The sequence below is a fragment of the Carassius gibelio genome, chromosome B9, assembly GCF_023724105.1.
Source record: "Carassius gibelio isolate Cgi1373 ecotype wild population from Czech Republic chromosome B9, carGib1.2-hapl.c, whole genome shotgun sequence".
NCBI lineage: Eukaryota > Metazoa > Chordata > Actinopteri > Cypriniformes > Cyprinidae > Carassius > Carassius gibelio.
In genome coordinates this window covers 20,515,688-20,538,268 of record NC_068404.1, presented here as the reverse complement: position 1 = coordinate 20,538,268, position 22,581 = coordinate 20,515,688, and the positions used below count along the sequence as shown (strand labels likewise).

At 36.2% G+C, this 22,581-nt stretch overlaps 1 protein-coding gene and 1 non-coding gene across 5 annotated transcripts in view; one reads left to right on the top strand and one right to left on the bottom strand.

The window, feature by feature from the left end:
- Window positions 1-22,581, top strand: part of ncam2 (neural cell adhesion molecule 2) — a 176,581-nt gene that overhangs the window by 126,206 nt on the left and 27,794 nt on the right. For all 4 annotated transcript variants that reach the window (XM_052566328.1, XM_052566327.1, XM_052566329.1 and 1 more), the window contains exons 3-8: window positions 1,785-1,991; window positions 7,569-7,712; window positions 8,067-8,201; window positions 12,679-12,796; window positions 15,249-15,409; window positions 19,274-19,419. In XM_052566328.1, the coding sequence (XP_052422288.1) occupies window positions 1,785-1,991; window positions 7,569-7,712; window positions 8,067-8,201; window positions 12,679-12,796; window positions 15,249-15,409; window positions 19,274-19,419 (911 nt within the window). The remainder of the gene's footprint in view (window positions 1-1,784; window positions 1,992-7,568; window positions 7,713-8,066; window positions 8,202-12,678; window positions 12,797-15,248; window positions 15,410-19,273; window positions 19,420-22,581) is intronic.
- LOC127965787 (U5 spliceosomal RNA) lies at window positions 18,465-18,579 on the bottom strand. The gene has a single exon (XR_008155475.1). It is a non-coding gene; the product is annotated as a U5 spliceosomal RNA (small nuclear RNA).

Genomic DNA, 22,581 nt, shown 5'->3' with positions numbered 1-22,581 from the left:
ATTAATGCGACCTATTTTGAGCAAAGAGCTATGTTAAGTACATATTGAACTACTAAATATAACCGGGGTCACAAAGTATACAGTCGCGTTTTTGCTAGTAATTGATCATTTTTTCAGATTGTTTTACCTATAGTGACAGTGCTGCATGGCTTATCGAAATAAACCTGTTTTAAAGAAATAACTGTTATTTAATTAAATATATACCTTGCCATTTCAGACTAAATGCAGCACTGTGGTCATTGATATTTACACACGGATGAAGCAGTTTGTTATTTATTTATTTTTTTACTTGATTTGCTTTTATTTTACAGTACTAGTACAGTATTATTGCAAAAAAAAACTTATTTTCTTCATATTCTATTTTTATTTTGTAATAATCATAATAATAACCATATTGTTTTAGTTTTATTGAACGAGTAAAAAAAAATAGTGGATATTTGGCCTTTGAAAATGCAATTTTTTTTTTCTCCCTGTTCACTCTTTAAAAGAGCTTTGAGTTGGGTCATATAAAGAGTATAACCTAAGTGTTAACACTTTTTTCGAGTTTTTCCTAAATCGTTCAACCCTGAAAGGATATGGATTTTTTTTTTTAAGGCATTAAAGTAAAAAAAATATTTTTCAGCATTTTTTTTTTTCTGGTGCATTTGCAGTTACCAACAAAATTGCCCAATCATTCTAGAATGATTTTGTTTCCAATAGTGCAAAAAGTTTTTCAGTTCTTTTCTATTATTTATTTTTCCATTCATACATTCAGATGCGATAAAACCACCCAAGTCAATGTATATATTTTTGTCCAGATGTTTTTATTTATTTATTTATTATTTTTTGCAGTTGTACTCTAAAATAATATATTTTCAAAATATAGCTTTTCAAGTCAACTGGTGAAAATTCACAATTTATACTGCAAAACAAAATATCACAGTCAATTTTTTTATCATTTCATGCAGCCCTGACAGTGGCCAACAGTACTCTTATTACTGGAACAAGTAGGTTAAGTGTCTCACTTAAGGGCACAGTGATAGCTCATGGATCCCTCTCCCCTTTCAAAACTATAACCTACAATCTTTTGCCACTCAGCCCAGATCTTTAACCACTGTGCCATACGATAACTCTACTACTTCCCCAAACTTTACTAAACTAAACTTCATTCAAAAGTGAAGACGAATGTGAAACAGGGGATCCAGTGAAGTTTGTCTAAACTAAGCTTTGCCTTGTCCCTGAGCCCCTCAACCCCTAACATCTCTTCCTAACCCCTTCCGTGTCTCCTCCATGGTCCAGCGTTTGCCGAGAGGGCTGAGATTATGCCGTCTCGTCCTCTCCTTGAACCCCTGACGTCCCCCGGTTCAGGCTCTGCTCCTTCACTGATAACCCCCTGCCTGCTCTCAGTGTTTCTCCCTTGGCAGAGCTGGTCACGGGACCGGTTGCACCCTCTGGCCTGCCCGTCTGCCCGGAGCCGAAGTCTCACGCTCCCCCGTTGTGCAGCTGATAGATGCTTTGAGCGGAGAAATGCTGCACCATGCTGATGCTTTTTATGACCTTCCAGCAGAGCAGGATTTACAGCACCAGGCACCTTGGTACCAAGTGTGTGCTCGGCCAGCCGTTCTCTGCAGGGCAAAGCACATGGCGGGTTTTGTTTATCGCAGTGTGTGTGTGTTTGAGAGACACTGAGAGAGTGTATGCCGCTACCAGAGGTTTAAGAGATATCTGGTATAAAGGGGAAGTACTGCACGACTAGCAGCATCAAATGCAATGACAGTGAAATATTTTTTTCTGTGTGTGTTTAGTGATTGGGGAGCCTGTGAGTCTGGACTGGTATAACCCGCAAGGGGAGCGGATGGTCCCGTCTCAGAGGGTGGCCCTGCACAATGAAGGTGTTCGTTCCAGACTCACCCTCTATAATGCCAAAATAGAAGATGCTGGCATCTACCGGTGCCAGGCCAACGACGCACAGGGACATACACAGGAGGCCACTGTGGTGCTGGAAATCTACCGTGAGTATCAGACACTAACAAATAAATCTGCTCACACACACCTTTTGTTGTCAATATGGTCCTTATAACTTGACTTATGTAAACGCTGATAGAGATCAGAAATTAACAGGAGCTTGGAATAAAATATAAAAAATAATAGAATGTCCCACAATTAAATTTCACAAAATGCCTTTTAATGAATACATCCGGTTTCATTCAAAAAATATTTGACGTACATTTAAATCACAGAATCATGTTAAACAGAACCTTTCCTTGTTTAGACTTCTTTTAAAAAGAAGAAATAACTATTATTAAGTAAATTGCAAAAATAATAAAACCAATTGAATGCAATAAAATGCAATAAAAGTCAAGAACTGTGTTGCATCATCTTTTATCTACTGCATGAACAAGCAGGAGAATTAATCTTTTGCGTATTTGTGTATTGTATTGTGTATCTCCAAGACACTTCAAGAGAACTCCTGTACCGACAAAGCTACAGTACTGTGAAAAGTTTTAGGCACTTCTATTCACAAATAGATTTTGTTTAGCAATTAACTTCTATTAACTAAATCAAATCAACATTTAATCTGTCTTAGTATTTGTCTGTTTCTCATGTCCTTCGAGGCAGATTGGATGATAATGAGAACAGATCTCTGTGGAGCACAGGCGTTTTACATAACAAGTACAAATTTTACTGAGCCCAGACTTTTGAACTTTGGATTATTTTGACTTCAGGAACTATATGTAAGATACTTCTTCTGTTGTCATTGTGCACCTTGGTCATTTTGGAGACATGCATTTTCAAACTTGTGCTGACAAGTTTAGCGTGAGTGTGGAGACATAAAGGGATCCGAAAATGGAATGAGCCAGAATTGAACTTCAGTGAATCAGAACACAACAAATCTTTTCACATTGTTGTTACATTTTAAAGTGTTTACTATAAATTGCTTGTGCTTAGAGACCGAATCAATTAGAGAATTTGAAGAATGTAGATCCTAGATCTAAATCAACAGTGTGGGGCTCTTCAGCATGAAAAGCAAGCAGCTTTTGTCTCTCATGCTCGTGGCACTCAGCAAACAGAATCCACCCAGGGGATACCAGGCTTCCTGGCGCGCCTGTGGTCTCTGAGCGGTGGGGATGCTGTCCCTTTCAACATCCCCTTACTGTCAAAGCCCAAACTCACATCTGTGCCGAGAGACCAGCTAGAGATACCTAGATAATTGTCTTTTTTGCTCTATTTTACAAATAAACAGAGAAAAAAAGCAAGCAGGCTTTTCAAATGTGGAAGTAAAGTTCCGACAGTTATGTTCGCGTTTCTTAAGATGGGATGTTTTAAAATAGCTTGAAATAGCTTGTCATCTAAGGTACACTCAAGAGTTTCCTCTAAAGTTTGTTTGTCTCCAGTAACATGCTGTACATCATTCCAGTTTCAGCCATGGCTAAAATCAATACAAAGATATGAGAAAAAAATTGCACCTGAAGAAAAAAATGATTCAGTAACCCTCCATCTGTCCTCATTTGTTCTCTTTGGAGATTATATTTGATGCAAACTTTTACCCTGGAATTATCATACATTTACATTGAGACTTATTTAGCATAATACAAGGAAGCATGCTATTACATATCCCGGCTATAAAAGCAATTCAAGAAAACTGTATATTGATGCAAATTACAATGGAACACCATCTTGGCACAGCTATGTGGGAATCCATTACATAGCTAAGGACATTATGTGTGTTAGCGCAAAAACCCCTCCACCACTGGAAACGCTGCCATTGAAATAGCTGTTTTGATTTTCCCTGTGAATAGGGGACATCCAAAAGCTTTCAAAGAGAGCTTCACAATGCCGGGGAAATGGACGTGTTCCATCCGAAGATGTTTGACAAATCTGTTGATGTAAAGCTAAATGTAATTTCCCCAACAACGAGACAGCTGCCACCACATGACCGAGAAAGAACTAGTATTATTGAGAGGAAAAATGAAACAAGGACGAGGGAGAATAGTTTTGCTTTCTTTCTTTCTTTCCTCTGTGGAGCAGAGAAATTTGTACAGAAAGTAGTAGTTGTGGTTTATGCAAATATAATGTATTGGGAATAAAACAGATGCGAAAGTGCTATAAAAGTATCAAAATTTTCCAAGTCTTTTGAAGTCATATTATAGTTATATGAGACTGAAATTCACTGAATCATAATATGCAGTGATTTTTTTCCAGTGAGCTCTTTACCGGAGAACTGCTTTAATAGATTCAATGCAAAAAGTGCTTTTTTTGTCTTGTTTTAGTGCAAAATGATAATATACTGTATTCATTTTTTTAAATCTACATTATTTATAGCCATTAAAAATATTTATATTATATTAATAAAAATATTGTCATTATTAAATATAGTTACAGTACATTACATATACCGGTAGTTATTCAAAATTCCTTTTGAATTAAGCGTATTTTTCTTACCCCTTTAATGGATATTTAAGTATTTTAAGCGTAAATTCACTTAATTTTGAAAACCGGGTTTAATATCTTATTCTACATCATTTTGCTTCTCAAGTGAATGCATCTTGATTTAAAAATGTTTTAACTTGGAAAAAAAGACAAAAAATACTGAATACTTACATCCCTGCAGTAGATCTATTAAGATTCATGAGCCATATTTATAAATCAATCTTTTGGACTGATTTTTTAAACAGAAATCTTGTGATCTTATAAAAAAAAAAAACTGACAAAATTTTTTTGCATCTCTCATGAAAGCATTTAGAATAACTATGACTATTAATCACACGAAGCAATCATACTGTATGACTTAACAACTGCGGAATATACTGCAAAAGTGATCTATGGATATATATTTTAATGATGGCTTTAATTCCTGTACACTGTAATGGAAATGGAAAATAGCAACCATCTCAATTTCTTCTTATATGTTTCACAAAAGAAGAAAAAAAGTTTAAAACAACATAGTAGTGACAATAAAGGCAGAATTGTAATCTTTGAGTGAGCCCCTCCTTTTGGAAACACACCTTAATTGATTCCTTTGTTAAACTCTTGAATTAATGGGGAAGAGGTGACTAAAAGTAATAAAGAGCAAGAGTGAAAGCAAGAGATGCCAAGTCCAGACAAAGTGAAAAAGAAAGGAAATGTTTCTCTTCAAAGGCTTAAATCACATGGGTTAAACAAGGCTATGTGAAATGTTCACCAGATTCTCTGTCTTTCTGGGGGTTTTTAAGTGTATGAGAATGTTATTTTAATCCTCAGTGTGTTTAATGAGTAGATCTTGTAAAATTCCAGGAGATATATCACAATCTTGCTTCTCTGTGGCTGACTTTGTTCCAAGCTTGGCATTTGCCTATGTTCCATTAGAAGTTGTGTTTAGAGCAGTGGGAGCCGTGTGTAAACAGACATGACTCACAGATCAATACACAGAGCCGCTGTGCTGATGAGGGTGTGCTGCATCTTTCTTTCAGTCCTCTGAAGACACATTTTCTTATACTGTGTTGTAGCAGATGTTTACAGCAGCTTCCCACACAAAACAAAATGTGGTTTTGGTGTGTCAGAATGTGGCTGTGAATTACAAATAATCAGAGACGATGTGGAAGCACACCTGATTTATGAAAAGCAGACGTAGGTGTTGACATGTCCCTTGTTTTTCCTTGCATTTTCTTTGGTTTCCACACTGGGGGGGTCTGAACTAGTTCTCCAAAGCCCTCATGTGTTTTTTATTTTGTCTTCATAACGCTTGGATTTTACGTGTTACAAATTAAATCCGTACAACTTCCACAACATACAGCCCCATCCAGAACAACTGGTAGCATGCAGCTTGATCAGACATGTTTGTTTTGTTTTAATTTGGGCTATTTTATGGTGTGTAATGGTGTTACATAATTTACTTGCAAAATAAATCTAACTAATCTATTATAGTTACTGAGAAAAAAATTCTAAGGCATTGTTAGATGCAAGTACAGGTACTCTACAAGTCCTCTTTTCAGATGAGAGCAAGTTTTGTATTTCATTTGGAAATCAAGGTCCTAGAGTCTAGAGGAATTGTGGAGAAATTAATAGCCCAAGTTGCTTGAAGTCCAGTGTTAAGTTTCCACAGTCTGGGATGATTTGGGGTGCAATGTCATCTGCTGGTGTTGGTCCATTGTGTTTTTTGAAAACCAAAGGCACTGCACCCGTTTACCAAGAAATTTTGGAGCACTTCATGCTTCCTTCTGCTGAACAGCTTTATGAAGATGCTATTTAATCTTCCAGCAGGATTTGGCATCTGCCCACACTGCCAAAAGCACAAAAAGTTGGTTAAATTTCCATGGAGCAAAAACTCACCAGACCTGAACCCCAAACAAGAGACCAAAAAATGCAGATGAGCTGAAAGGCCACTGTCAAAGAATCTGTGCTTCCATACCACCTCAGCAGTGTCACAAACTGATCACCTCCATACCACGCTGAATTAAGGCAGTAATTAAAGCAAAAGGAGCCCCTACCAAGTATTGAGTAAATGTACAGTAAATGAACATACTTTCCAGAAGGCCAACAATTCACTAAAAATGTTTTCTTTTTTTTTTCTTTTTTTTATTGGTCTTATATGAAGTATTCTAATTTGTTGATATTGTTTTTTTTTTTTTTAATGTGAGCCAAAATCTTTAAAATTAAAATAACCAAAGATTTAAACTACTTCAGTCTGTGTGTTTGAATTTATTTAATACACAAGTTTCACAATTTGAGTTGAATTAATTAAATAGCTCAATAGCCATGCAAAGATTTAATTTCAAAAAACGATTTCTTGTTGTTATTTTAAATCTGTATTCAACCTTAGAATGATCTGAAAGTAAAAAGAAGTGCTAAAGTCTGATTTATTTGGTGGCTGGACTTTAAAATTGTATTATTATAAGTGATGATGATTTTGAAAGTCTGACAGTAATGTAGTGTTACAGAAATAGCGAGTACTTCTGTAAGGATAACCCTGCCTGGTTGAAATGTTTGGAAATGATTAACAGTTAAAAACCTTCACTAGAAATTGAGAAAAGTAATCAAATGTAATCAGTTACATTATGTTAATAAAGTTATTGAAATTAACTTTAAATTTATTGGTGTTAAAACCATTTTTTCTCAGATATTTGTAGTAAATTTTACAGATAATTACGAAAAATGGCAAGTAAGTAACATAATGAATTAACCTTAAAAAAGAAATAGAAAAATTTTAATATAATTTTCTTGTAAAACATACTCCAATTATCTGATATGTATAGCTTCAAAGAGATAGCATCTAGCAATATGTTTGCTTTTTTTTATCTCTTATGCTGTTTGTTAAATAATGCAGACTTGGGGCTCAATAAACATTTATTATTCTTATTATCAGTGTTGAAAAAGGTTGTGCTGCTTTTGTGGAAAATTTGATGCATTTTATTTTCTAAAGAAAATTGTTAATTTGTAATCGAAATCTTTAGTTGCAATATAAGTGTCTTAACTGTAACTTGATCGATGTATTAATCCTTGCTAAATAGAAGTATTCATTTATTTCAAAAACGTATTACTGATCCCAAGCTTTTGAATGCTAATGTGCATTAGGAGCTTTTCATAACATTTTTCTCCTCCCGGACCCACAGAGAAGCTGACGTTCAGAGATGTGAGGTCACCTCAGGAGTTTCGACAGGGTGACGTGGCTGAAGTGGTCTGTGATGTCACCAGCTCCCCCGTTCCTGTGGTCTCCTGGTTTTACAACAATGTGGAGATTATTGAAGATACTGAGAGTAAGTAATTTGCTGCCTATCACCTACATTGTAAAGCACACCTTTAAAAAAAGCACACCAACAGCTAAATAGCTGAGATAAATACGTATTGTTACTTTAATCGTTTTAATTATTTTAAACTAAATTTAATCGGAAATTATTGTAGAGCTCAAGCTGCTCTGGAGCTGATTTGAGAAATGGGAAAAGATTGTAAAAAAAAAAAAAAAAAAAAAAAAAAAGGAATGGTGAATGTTTAAAGTGTTATTGTTGTAAAGGGTTACCTTGTAAATGTATTTTCAGCCAGCAATAAATATAGCTCCTTTGAAGACAAAATTAGCTTTTCATTAACATCCCATCAAATATTTTGTTCTCCAGAGTTTCAGCTCCTACAAAACAATAATTTGCAAGTCCAGAGAGTAACTAAAGCAGATGAAGGAGTATATCGCTGTGAGGCAAGAGTCGAGGCCAGGGGAGAGATCGACTTCCGGGACATCATCCTGGTGGTTAACGGTGAGTTTGGGAGACTTAGATGGATCCATTAGTCATTCCTGAGATCTGTCTGGTTAAATAATACATCATATTCATGTTTTCCATTTTTTGGTGAACTGTTCCTTTAAGCATAAAGTCGTTACAGCCCTATCTTTCAGACGAAAGCCACGCACATCCTGTTATCTCAGTGACATTAGCCCTGTGCTGTCTGATGGGAAGGAAACAGCACAGTGACATCATCCCGTCTGCGTGTCCTTGTCTAGGGCGATGATAGCGAACATGAACGGGTGTCTGTTTAGTTTACTTCTGATATTTTCCTTGCTGATCCAATCATGGTGCTCAATGAGGCATGACCGATAATCCAGCCGACATGACAACACATATCAGAGACCGACATAAAATAAATGCCACTCTGCAGGGCTGTTCTGAAGCCCCTGGTCAGATAAGTGTTAGATAGGGAATACAAAATTAATATGTCTTTGTCCTCTAGGAGACGTTTTGATCTTTTCAAAGCTAGCCGCTTTTGCCGGATGCATGTTGTCGTTTGAAAAGTCTGGACACTTTGAGATGACTTTGAAATGCCTAGGCCATACATACTAAACAGCGTCTCTGTAATATATGTAATGTTGTGGCTTTAATGTGTGAGTTAGACTGCAGAGAGCTTAGCTTTCCCCGGCCCCTGCGTGATATGTGTATATGAATATAGATATGAAGAGAAATGAAATGAAAATGTCTTCAAGAAACTGAGATTATTTCTTATGCAGTTTTATTTAGTTTACATTAATGAGCAGCACTGGAATTTGTTGAATAGCTTCGATTTTTTTCTTAAGTGTTGCATAAAAGTGTCAATATTGTTGCTGATATTTCTTGTAAAATTATTTAGTAGAATTTAAAAAAAAATTAATGAGGTAATTAATTTGAAAGGCATACAATAACATTCAAGAGTTCTGGGGGCAGAAAAAATAAAGACAACTTTTTTATGATATATATATATATATATATATATATATATATATATATATATATATATATATATATAAAATTAAATTTATGTCTGTGGTGGTAATACTTAATTTCAGCAGCCATTACTCAAGACTTCAGTGTCACAAGATCCTTCAGAAATTATTATAATATTCTGATTTGCTGCTCATTTGCTTTCTTATTATTAGCAGTGATGTGCGATGTTGTATTTATGTGGAAGGAACAGCATTTGTTTGAAATATATGCTATATAAATTACATAAATAAATGCAAATGTTTTTTTAATAATGAAAAAAAAATAATCTTTCTGACCACAGAACAAAAGTGTAAGTCCAGCAAGTTAATAATTACCAGACATGTTTAAATCCATATAAATATTACTGAGATGTTTTTGAGATGTTTGTTCCCATGAGAAAAAAAAATTGAGAAGCAGGAAACGTAAGCAGCAGTTGCTAAACTTCTATTTAATCTCACCTCTGCCTCAGAGGAACAATTTAGATATTAAAGAGATCTCAGTGGTTTTTGTTCCAGTAGATTTTTGTACTTCAAAATATCAGTTTTATTGTCATTTTTATTTGTAGCTGAATTATTAGCCTTTGAAAGTGTGTAACTGTTGATGCTAAAGGTCAATTTAGTCAATGTTAGATGGTTTTCTGGACTGATTTGATGTCTTAATGCCCAATTGTGTCTCACATTAGCAGAGCTGTTTCAGTTGGGCATGCGTATCTGGGAATAGGTTAAATTAGATTACTGCCTTTGGAAAATAGGCATCGATTGGCAAGAAAGTCAATGATAATCTTGTTGGAACCATTTCGGTGCATGACAGCCCAGCCCTCCCCAGTGCTGTGCAGTGTGTGTGTGTGTGTGTGTGTGTGTGTGTTTCCTCCATGACTCTTAACACCATTCCACAGTGTGTGTGCACCATTTGTAAAATGTAAAGGGATAGTTTACTAAGAAATTAAAAAACTCTAATTATTTAAATGCTTAGATGTCACTCCAAACCAATGACTGATTTTCCTTCTGAGAAAGAGAAGGGAAGTCCTGAAGACTGTTTTGGTTGTTCTTTTCAATGCAGTAACTGTACAATGAAAGCACCTTAACATTACAAAAGTATTGCAAAAAAATTAAAAGTTGTTCATATTTATTCCAAATAGTATATGAAGTGATAAAATAGAATTGTGGGTTAAAGGGAAAAAAACAGTAACAAAGGGAGTTGTGACGACGAAGTGGGGATCTAGTTGCAGACTTTATTAAACGAGTGTAAAGAGTAATCCAACAAGACAGGCAATAGTCAGGGCAGGCAGCAGACAATCAAAAATAACAGTCCTAGGATCAAAACTCGAGAAAGACAAAACTAGGAAAATGGAAACTAGAAAACACAGAAGGACTAAACATTCAATCACCAGTAAAGACAGAGAGTGTGTGTGCTATTCTTATAGTCCTACTAATGTGAGACAGCTGTGAAATGATGATGAGATCAGATGAGAGCCGGGTGATGCACTTGATGAGTCCAGGCAAATGGTTATGGAAAATGGAGTCCTGAGTGAATGGCAAGGTACAGAACGGAGTGCCCTCTAGAGTTGAATTCAATTTCTTTCTCAAATAAAGCTATCATTTGACTTAAGATGACTTGCATAGTTGCCAGATATTGCTGCCAAGTCAAACAGGTCAGTTTTATGCTACTTTTACTCTGACAAAATGTACACTTCAAAAATTTTCCTTTCTTTATTATACAGAAGACAAAAGGCATATGGGTTTGGAACAGCATGATGTTAACTATCCCTTTTAAGTATGGAAAAAAAGTACATTTATGATCAAATTCAGAGGAAAGATAAAAACGGACAAATCTGCAGTGCCCTGAGTGTGATCTTTGAGCTGCCCACTCACAGACACCCTCATTACCAGCAGTTCAATTGTAGGACTGGCTCCAAGGCTGGAACTATTTAACCCCGGAGAGTGGATAAAGCTTGCTGAGCTGCTCTGTTGTGAGATTGAACCCCAGCTGTAATGATGATGATCTCCATCACCTCAGCGGCTGTCATTTCATCCAAAAAAAAAAAAAAACTCTTAGTAATGCACGCCATTGATGCTCTGAAGACAAATGGCAAATGACAAAACAATCATGGCATTAATTTGAACTTGGCTGTCAGCAGTTTGGGTTTACCTAATGAATGACCCATAATGTGCAGAGGGAAAAGCAAATAGTGTGTGCGTTTATGATTTCTAATAGAGGTTGAGAGGGATGTGTTAATATACTGCCAAGTCAGGCTGAAAGTGACCATGAATAAAACATCCATTTAATCTAATCTTTTTACCCCGGCGCACACTCCATTAAATTGTGTTATGTCTTTAAACCAGTCTCAATAACTCAAAATGATTCCTTTTTTCCAGACAGGATGGCTCCATCCATTCCCTAAACCAGCAAATTGCAAAAGGGAACAAAAATGCTGTATTTAAAAATCGGTGTAGGAAGTTTGCAGAAGAACATTGCTGCCTATTACTGAAACTATTTGAACGTCATTCCATCTCAGGTGAATTACCTCATTCTGAAGGGCATGGCGGAATAATTTCTGAACGAGTGGAAATTGGGTTAGGTTCAGTCTGAAATTACTTTATCACCTTACGGTTCTCTGAAGAGATGGAAAAATAAAAATTCTCACTCAAATCATTTCACATTCCCATAATAGACTATACCAATGAAAATTGCTATCTGCCTGACCTTGGAGTTCACATATGGAGCTTTAATAGACACACACGCATATACTTTCAGCTGTAAACAGTCACTTTACAAAGATCGACAAAGGAAAGTCGATCTTTTCATGAATATGAACTCTGAAAAAAAAAATATACTGTATATATTTTGTGAAATTGTTAGTGGAATTTTTTTTTTTTAGGGCATCCAGGTTGACCTCTTGTTTGACTCCGAGGTCTTTCTCCAATGACCTTTCACTATTTAATTAAGTGGACTGCTCAGGATTTATTGATTTAGACACACAGGGTGGCTGATGTATTTATTCATTCTTTTTCTGGCTTGTGAGGATGCATTTTGAGTGCGATCACGTTGTTGATGATCTGTATGCACTGGAGATGAAGGTGAGTGAATAAAGAGTTCGTTCTATCAACTGCTGTGCCTGTGTGTGTTGGAATATAAATGAAAACTCACTACATTACTGGAGGATACAGCAGTCGTGTTGTCATATACTCTAAAACTGGCAATTTTTCAGCGTGATCAGAATTTGTACAGAGAAATTTGATCTCAAGAAAAAGGCATTGGAGTATTAATTTAGCTCAGTGTGTGCCACATGCTGTCAACCAGTATTTCCCAGGACATGAGAACATGTTGATGGCTTGTGAATGAATGTCATTTGAATAAGTATTTGTTGAGACTAGAACATTTGAGAAATAACATGAAAACTTCCGAGAGATTTCACACTGAAAAATTAGAAATGACAAGTGTGTGTATTAGCATAATTCAGAGGTGACAGAAACGGCATATCATATTTTTCTTTCTCAAACAGTTCCGCCGGTCGTCTCTGTGCCACAGCAGTCCTTTAACGCCACTGCGGACTATGGAGAATCTGTGACCTTCACCTGCCGGGCCTACGGCTCACCTGAACCTGATGTTACCTGGCACAGGTATGACAAATTTATCACCATCACTGCAAAATCAGAGCATACAGATGGTTTATTTACAATTATATAGAAATAAGACAAATAATATACAGTATTAACAAGGCAATCTCTGTGTATTTAATGCTTTCGGATGCTAAACTTTAAGTTTGATTATAAAATTAATCAGAAAATTACTTTTATTATATTTATTATTTCATTTTAAATGTATTATTATTATTAAATAATATTAAAATAAAAATTGTTGGTTGTCATCCCTAAAACATTTTGAAACCTTTATATAATTATTTAACCACACCTGATTTTATTTATTTATTTATTTTTTAATACAAGAACAGATTTTTTTTCTTGGAAATCAAGCGCCAGTTTTACTAACAGCTTGTGCCAGCGCAAACTGTCTTTTGCCGTTAAAATAGTACTGTCAGGTTAAGATGCGCAGTGATTAATTAGCACTGAAAAGGTGTGGACACAGTTATTTTTGTGCCTGATCTTATTGAATATGTATTTTGAGGAGTTTCCTTTTTACACGCAAAAGTTATGGGAGAGGAGTATTCAAATTAATCACGCAATGTGATTTACTGACGTTTGCGCTTGTCAAATTACTGGCATTTGCGCTATTATTTAACGCCCAAAAAATATGTCTTAAACTATTTTGTGCTTGGAATGGCTGCAATTATTATTGCTAAGAGGAAGCACCACAGAAAACTGAGAGCGCATTGGTAGAAGGGAGAAGATTTTTTCCACACATACAGTATTTATTTTGAATGCCAGAAAAAAATAACACATTTTCCAAACATATAATTTGCCAAGCCATGTTATTTTTAATTTGCTTCAGGAAATAAAAGACCACTTTGAATGACCACTTTGAACCAGTCTATCAAAACTTGCAGTAAACCTTAATTTTTTCCTCTGATACTTTTCAGCGTACTGTGGCTTCTTTATTTGCGTTATGTAAATGAGATGTTGCATCTGTGTTCTTTAATTTGCGCATTGTTAGTAAATCACTTGTAGAAATTTCCCCTCCAATCGGCGCCGTTTTGGAATTGTGCTCTCTCAGTTTTACGGTTTAGTAAAACTGGCCCCAAGAGTTTCAATGAGTTAAGGTATCATGCAAAAACTGAAGAGCAGGAACAAGGTATCGCAGCCAAGAAAGAGCTGTGATGACTGGGAATGGACACATTTATTTCATCCTTAATGTGTGGGCTTTGAGTGACAGCGGTCCAATTCGTTGATTGCAGGCTTTCAATCATTGTAATTACCTCCAGCTTGGATGAGAATGAGCGAGATGGAAGCGATCTCTGCCAAGCATTCTCACACGTTGACCTTTAATGAATGAGCCTAACCAAACCACTCACTGATACACTGAGACATGACAGAAGCACTACCAATTAGATTACGTCTGCTAAAACCTGATAGTTTAATTTAATTTAGCATGTTTACTGGTGCCTACAAAAGGACTGTGGAGGAAGTAAAGTGTATTTCAGTGTATTTATTTTAAATAATAATAATAATAATTTATAAAAATTAAAATAATGCTATAAATAAATGTAAGTTAAACATCTTAATATACTAAAACTGACCAAGTTTTTTAACAGTGGGCAACACTGCAGTCGTTGTTAAATGTATTTTGTCAAAATGTGACGTGACGTGAAAAGATTTTATTTATTTATTTTACTTAGTTTTTCGTTCTAAACAAAGCTTCTTCCTTTTTTATTTACCTGGAAAACAATTTTGCAATGTGAGCACCAAACCAAATCTCCAGGTGCTCTCATGAGAACCAGACTGAAAAACGTATGTTGCTCTGAGAGTTAATACTAAAAGGTACAGTACGTAGACTGGAAAGTTACTATGATCACGAGCCTGGTTTATTAGTATTGTGCCCTTGAGTCCTGCACTTGCTTGCACCAGTGAGACTCGTGTACAATTAGCGTCACTACAATTAATGTGTTGTAATGTCCTCTGGCTGAGAAACATCTGCTCAGTTTTAATCATTTTGTTGTAAGCAGCGACTGGAATGGAGCATCCGTCTCTCTGTTCCCTCTTTCTGTATAGCCAGAGAAGGCGTGATTTGATTCTCTTCTCCCCATTTCCTGTAGCCACACAGGTCTCTCTGCTTTAAATAGATTTCATTTCCGTTCCTTCCTTTCCTAACATTATGACAGTCTGAAGCTGCGCTGTAATCTTCTCCAAAAAATATTACATTATTCTGTCTCCACCTCGATGGCATACCTATATGGTATGTATATTGAATGTTACAGAATATACTGAAATGTTGTATCTCCATGTATGATGAATAACCCATCACCTGCCGTTTCTTTGCTTCCTACATCTGCATTATGTACAGTATTTTTGATTGGCTGGGCAGGGAGATTTTCTTCTTGTGATACAAATTATTCCACAGTGTTGGGAATTTCGGCTTTGTTCAACTAACATGTGTTGTATATGTGTGCTTTGTCAGGAAGGGAGTGCAGCTCCAGGAATCGGAGCGGTATGAAATGAGAGCTCGAGGTACCACGCTCACAGTTCGAAACATTCAACAGGACGACGGGGGCTCCTACACCTGCAAAGCCTTTAACAAGGCAGGAGAAGTAGAGCATGAACTGTTCCTCAAGGTTTTTGGTGAGAAATCCTTTTTCTATTGGGTTACATAACTCTTCATCCACTAAATAGGATTTTACCTGTCAGACTAAGTGAGATTGTAGTCCTGTCAAAATTATTGCTCAAATTTTAAAAGACCTAAAACCATTACATAATTCGAAAATTAATTATCTCAAACAATAGACTAGTATATAATGAGAGGAAAAGGCCAGAATTTGTCAGGATTAGGTTCTAATTTTTCTTCTTTTTTCCTTTTATTTATTTATTAAAAAATATATATATATATTTCTGCTCATAACTGTGGCACATCTCCCAGAAGTTGTTACTGTGATGTAATGTGCCCAACATGTACAACGGCATGAATAAATCATGTTAAATAGAACCACATCGTTTACCATTTGACTGCATATTTTGCACTAGTGCTATTGTGTTTGTTATTCCCTTTGAGTTTTGGGTCATGTGGTGATAATTGTAGTTGTGAGTCATCGAGTATGTTTACATGTGCATCAAAACCATAAGTATAAAAAATCAGCTCACGTGTTTACATTCTGAAATTGGTAGGGGTGGGGGGGGGGTATATTTTTTAATGTTAAAATATACACTTACATTAAGAGCTACAAATTAAAGTATTTACATGTGGAGTGAATGTGGGGTGATAGGCACAGTTCTAAAAGTAAAAGATTAAGAAATAAAACAAAATTGCAATATACACTACCATTCATATGCATGGTATCCGCAATATTTTATTTCATTTTTTATTGTTTATAAAATAAATATCTTATGCTCACCAAGGCCACATTTATTTGATCAAAATATTGTAAGAACAGTAATATTGTGAAATGTTATTACTATTTTATGTAATTATTTTCTGTTTGCATGTTTTCCATTTTCATTTATTCCTGGCCAAACTCAGTTTCAGCAGGCATTTAGTGGTCTTATTATTATGTTGAAAATCATTGTATTAGTTTTTTTTTTTTTTTTTTTTTTTAATGAATAGAAAGTGTTGTATCAGTTGAATGTGTATAATTTCTAAAATAAATGAAATTAAATACTGACCCCTTGAACTTGAATGGTAGTGTACATTTAAAATAAAATTTCTGGACACTAGTTTAGGCTATAGTTGAATGAAGTAGTTTGTATAATTGTCAGCATCCATGGCTCCTGAGAAAGAAGAAAAAAAAACCTTTCTACCTTCATTATGGCTAGTGTAACAGCAGGAACCCTGATGTTTTTGAAAGGTGATTGACAGCTACATCCATGTGCTTCACTTTTCCAGTCCGGCCATGAGACATGCTTTTCTTCCATAAACAGATGGCCTAAATTGCTTGAGAATGGGTGACATATTCTTTATGGGAAGGAATTTTGATTTCGATTTTCATGAGGCTGCCAACATTTAACCGATTATTCAGATAGCACCTTGTCTGCTCATGTAAATGTATGGAGATTTATTCTGTAGTCATCAGAATACTTTCCATGTGCAAGCAAAGGGTATTCTTCAAAGCAACTCATTTAAATGAGCCTCCGTTATTGGATGAGAGTTTTGTTTTGCAAAGCGTGGTGTGAATCCAAGTTGTAACTTTCCTTTATGACCCCTGACAGCTAACAGAGCGAAGGCTGCTGGGGTTTCCACTCAGCTAGGCACGCTTCTTCTGCGTTTCCTGCATGCGCATAAAACTAGTTTTTGGCTTTAATGAATGGCATCCCAAGGTTCTAGCGCTGGATTGCCTCATTACGCTTTATCTCAGCTCTGTTGCCATCTACTGATATGTTTTTGGGTTTTTCCCGGCGGTGTTATGACCGCTATGTAACTTCTTATTAATGATGATTTATTGTTCAAATTGTGAAATGAAACTCTTTGACATTGCATTTGCTGTCTATTGATAAATATGTTTTTAAAAAAAGGTGGTTAAAAAGTGGATTTCTGCATCTGTTTGCATGGATACGAACATGTAGTTCCCGAAGAACATCTAAATGCAAATCAGTCTTTATCGTTAGGATCATGCTCATTTCTTAGATTAATTGTTAGTTGATTTAATCCCTAATGTCAACATAGAAAGAGAAAGAGATTATGCTGATAAGATTTTTTCTTCTGTTGTGCCGTTCTCCTTTATTTATCCGCTATTATTGTGCGCCCTGCGGGAAAGCATTTTTTGATGTATATTTATCAGGTTAAACGCTGCGATGGTGTCACCTCTTTGCTTGAAGGCTGCCGCTGTTGTACATCAGCTACCCTACTAATGAGCGTTGCTACACAAGACAAGCCTTATCATAGATTTATGATGAGAATCTTAAGTATTCCTATGCCACACAACCCCTGCAGTTTACTAATGTTTATTTACCAGTGGGAGCCTGTTAGATTCAGATAGCAACAGATGTGTTGTGCTTGTCAATGCGCTGTCTTTTTCTGAACCTCAAAATGCAGACCTTTCTGCAATATTATGTTTTATTTATTTTTTTTCAGTTGCGTGCCCATGAAAGATTGTTGATTGTCAGACCAGAATGATGCTGTTGACTCAAAGTTCAGTCTGATATTTACTGAATCGTCACCCAAGTGCAATATGTACTTTGAAAGAGAAACCGTTGAGTAGTAGATATTTCAGAGTGTCCAAAGGAAAAAAAATATTTTTGGTAAGTATACAGGTGCATCTCAATAAATTAGAATGTCGCGGAAAAGTTAATTTATTTCAGTAATTCAACTCAAATCGTGAAACTCATGTTTTAAATAAATAAGTGATGTGACATTCAGCCAAGTATGGTGACCCATACTCAGAATTTGTGCTCTGCATTTAACCCATCCAAAGTGCACACACACAGAGCAGTGAACACACACACACACACACACTGTGAACACACACTCAGAGCAGTGGGCAGCCATTTATGCTGCAGTGCCGGGGAGCAGTTTGGGGTTCGATGCCTTGCTCAAGGGCACCTAAGTTGTTTTATTGAAGGTGGAGAGAGTACTGTATATGCACTCCCCCACCCACAATTCCTGGCGGCCCGGGACTCGAACTCACAACCTTTCAAATGGGAGTCCGACTCTCTAACCATTAGGCCACAACTCCCCAAGATGAAATGTAGCTCTGCTGTGAGCAGAGCACCCAAGAATACAGGTCACTCGCAAAAGCTCCCCTCCACGGAAATCTTTAGTAAAAGGCGAAAGATTAATGCGACAATTAAGAGAAACTCAAGCTCTATAAATAAATTCAATGCACACAGACTGAAGTAGTTTAAGTCTTTGGTTCTTTTAATTGCGATGATTTTGGCTCACATTTAACAAAAAACATTTAACACCAATTCACAATCTCAACAAATTAGAATACTTCATGAGACCAATAAAACAAATAACATTTTAAGTCAATTGTTGACCTTCCAGAAAGTATGTTCATTTACTGTACATGTGCTCAATACTTGGTAGGGGCTCCTTTTGCTTTAATTACTGCCTCAATTCAGCGTGGCATGGAGGTGATCAGTTTGTGACACTGCTGAGGTGGTATGGAAGCACAGGATTCTTTGACAGTGACCTTCAGCTCATCTGCATATTTTGGTCTCTTGTTTCTTATTTTACTCTTGACAATAGCACAATTGAAAGAACTGAAGACTTAAACTACTTTGAATTTATTTAATGCACAAGTTCCACAATTTGTTGAATTACTAAAATAAATGCACTTTTCCACGACATTCTAATTTATTAAGATGCACCTGTACATATTACATCTTTATTCTCAAATGAAAAGATGTTTACATCGCAGCTATAGGATTTGTGCTGTGTGTAAAGGCAGTGGCAGATATCATATGACTATTGTAATCTAAGCTTCAGTTTTTTTTCCAGTTCAGTATCTTTCTCTTTTGTCTTTGTCACATTCCTCTGTTGCCCCTCTCTTGCAGTCCAGCCCCACATTACTAAGCTGAGGAACGTGACGGCTGTGGAAGGCAGTGCTGCTATGATCTCCTGCAAGGCTGAGGGCGAACCTTTGCCTGAAATCTCCTGGAGGAGAGCAAGTGACGGACACAGCTTTTCAGATGGAGATAAGGTACAAAATTATCTTATAGTAAATAATGTTTTTTTTTCTAAGATTATTATGCCCACAAAGGCTGCATTTATTTGAAAATGTTGTAAAATATACAGTAAGTAAGGGATAATGTACATCCAGCCAGTTGTTATAAACCCCGACAGGGTGATCAGGAGCGGAGGGGTCTTGTATCAGCCTGGAGGGGTTTATTCTGAGAGATCAACTGACTTGATGTACATTATCCCACTTATTACATGGCTACATGCCACATAAGTAAACAATTAGACATTCAATTTTGATCCGTGAACACAGCAGTTGCAAACAAGCAGCAAGTTCAAACTAGAAGGACATTAAGGGAAACGAAGCAGTCAAACCACTTATTATACAACATTTTACCACATAAATAATTAATGCAATAAAAGATTTAAGACGAAAATGTTTTAAAATCTTACCAGTTTGTTAGTTATCATATAATCCATTACAGTGCACAAAACAATTGCTGCAAAATGGCAGCAGCTGCGTTTCTATGAAACAAGATTTTTAGTCAATTTGATGCATCCATGCCAAGTAAGTGTTGTTGTTTTTGTTGTTGTTCGTAATTTTACTGCCATTAAACTTTTGAATGGTAGTCTGTTGTCTTCATGTGATGAGAGTTAATGTGATGTTGTAATAAGTCTGGCACAACAAGAAAAAAATCCCACTGAATTAAACATGAAATTAAGAAGTAGAAAGACTGAAATAGTACTTACAGTACTTGTCAAATGTACTCCAATAATCTTTGTTAGATTTACAGCTTCAAAAAAATATTTTCCACAATGTATTGTATCTGCAGAGTATTTCTTCCACCATTTCCTCTCAATCACTAAACAATGCAGCATTTTACCAGCACATTAACTGCCGGATATGTGTGACGTTCAGTCTTTGCTCAAGCCCACTGTAATAGTCATGGACATTAGAGGATATAATAGACTAGCAGGCAGAGACAAAGCCCTGAGGCACGCTCAGTCTGTGTACTGGTTGATGGCTGAAGAAGGCTTTCTGTCCTCCAATAATGCTCTGCATTTCCTAACGGCATGCTCCGTGTTTGTGTTGAATGTGAATGCGGCCTGCAGAATGGCAAATGCGGTTGCAGCGGCCAGGCAGGAAAGATGATGGGTACAGAAACTGTCAAAGATCATTAGAATTCTGTGAAAGGTGGGTTGTTGGCATCAACAATAGAGGCAAACGGAGCCTGACTCCAGGGAGGAACTGAGAAAAGACTCCCCATCACAGTTAATCTAGCAAGAGCAGCTCGAATAGCGATTAAAATAGCCTGCATGGATGGGAAATAAAAGAGGATTCATACAAAGAGGTGTAGGAGAGCAGCGACGCTTGCCGCCACTCAGTATGAACAAAATGAGTTTGATTTAAGCTGCTCTTTTAGAGTTGTGGGGATGTGGAGGTAAGGTAGGGGAGTTAGTCTGCTACAATTACACGGGGGCCGGGACTGAACCTGTGCTCAGAATTCAAAAGTTGCAAACAATTGATCTGGGAGCCTCTTGCCTCCCTTCCGTTTTACTCTGAACGGTTAAAGTAAGAGTTCAAAATGGACACCATTCACTGCAAGGAATGAATTGAATGGTGGAGCTGTGCGGAGAGAGATTTGACATTTGGCACTTTAGCACAGTCTGTGGGGGCCAATTAAAAGCCTAGAATAGTATGACTCACTCGATGTCTACATGCTTGATAATTTGGGGTCAGTAACATCTTTAAATGTTGCTGAAAACATCTCTTATGCACCCAGGGCTGCATTGATGTGATCAAACAAATACAGTAAACACAGTAATATTCTAAAAAAAATTTTGTTCTAAACAATTTCAAAGTGTAATTTATTCCTCTGATAGCAAAGCTGAAATTTCAGCAGCCATTACTACAGTCTTCAGTGTCGCATGATCTTTCAGAAATCAGAAATATGCTGATTTGGTGCTCGAGATTTATTTATTTTTATTATGTTATTACAATGTTACAGTGTCTTATTACAATGTTATTACAATGTCTTATTACAAAAACCAGTTGAACCACTGAAACCATATTTGTGGAAACTGTGTTTTTTATTTATTTCAGGATTCTGCAATGAATAAGAAGTTAAAAAGGCTAGCATTTATTTGAAATTGTTTTGTAAAAGTCTTTATTGTCTTTTATATATATATATATATATATATGCATGTGTGCTGAGTAAAAGTATATATTTAATTAATTTCATCTTACTGACCCCAAACTTTCGAACTGTAGTTTATGTTATATTAATATGTACGGTAGATGTATTTGTTTTATTGATTGGGCCACTGAAAGAAGAACTGGTGGTGCCTAAGGCCAGCCTATCCTTGATCTGGTGGTGGGTCTTGTTTTGTTGTTTGTAACAACTACCATGTTCCAAAAAATTCAAAAAAAAAAATATTTGTTCACTTAAAAATTGTTTTTGTTTATTCCATGTATCACAAAATGTAGATTTCTAAAGGACATGTTGGGATACTCTTTTCAGTATAATAAAGTAAATGAGGAGTGAAGTTGACAGATGATAAAAATCACCATAAATAAATGGCAAAAGTAGTCCAAATGCAGTTTGATAGATAACGGTGACAAATAGACTCAGATTTTAGTTTTTTCACTGGAAATCTTGACATCTAGCCATTTCTCCATGGTGTTTTCATAATGAAATGGTGAGTTTGCCAAGGTTATAAAAAAAAGTAGTGTGTGGTTCATGAAAGAATCATTCATTTGAATCAGGTCTTTTAAATGAATTGGTCTGAATGATCTGTTCACAAATCAAACTTTTCCAGTCTTTATGTACACATCGTGATCTGGTGTCTGATTTAAATTTCTCTGTTTCTCACACAGAACTATTGCATGGCTTCAAAAGACTTGAAATACAATGTGCAAATCATATGGGTTGCTTTTATGATACTTTTATGTGATGCTTTTCCATCTTTTTTGAAGCTTGAAAGCCTTTCATTGTAATTGCATAGAAAGTCAGTGTTCCAAATTCTTTCTTTTGTGTTCCACAGAAGAAAGAAAGTCATACGGCTTTGGAATGACAGAATTTCCATTTTTGGGGGATGAATTATCCCTTTAAGCTGTGACCTGTTTCTTTCAGCAGGGAAATGGCTCTGGCTGCTGTGATGCATGTGTCAGCATGAGCGTGGA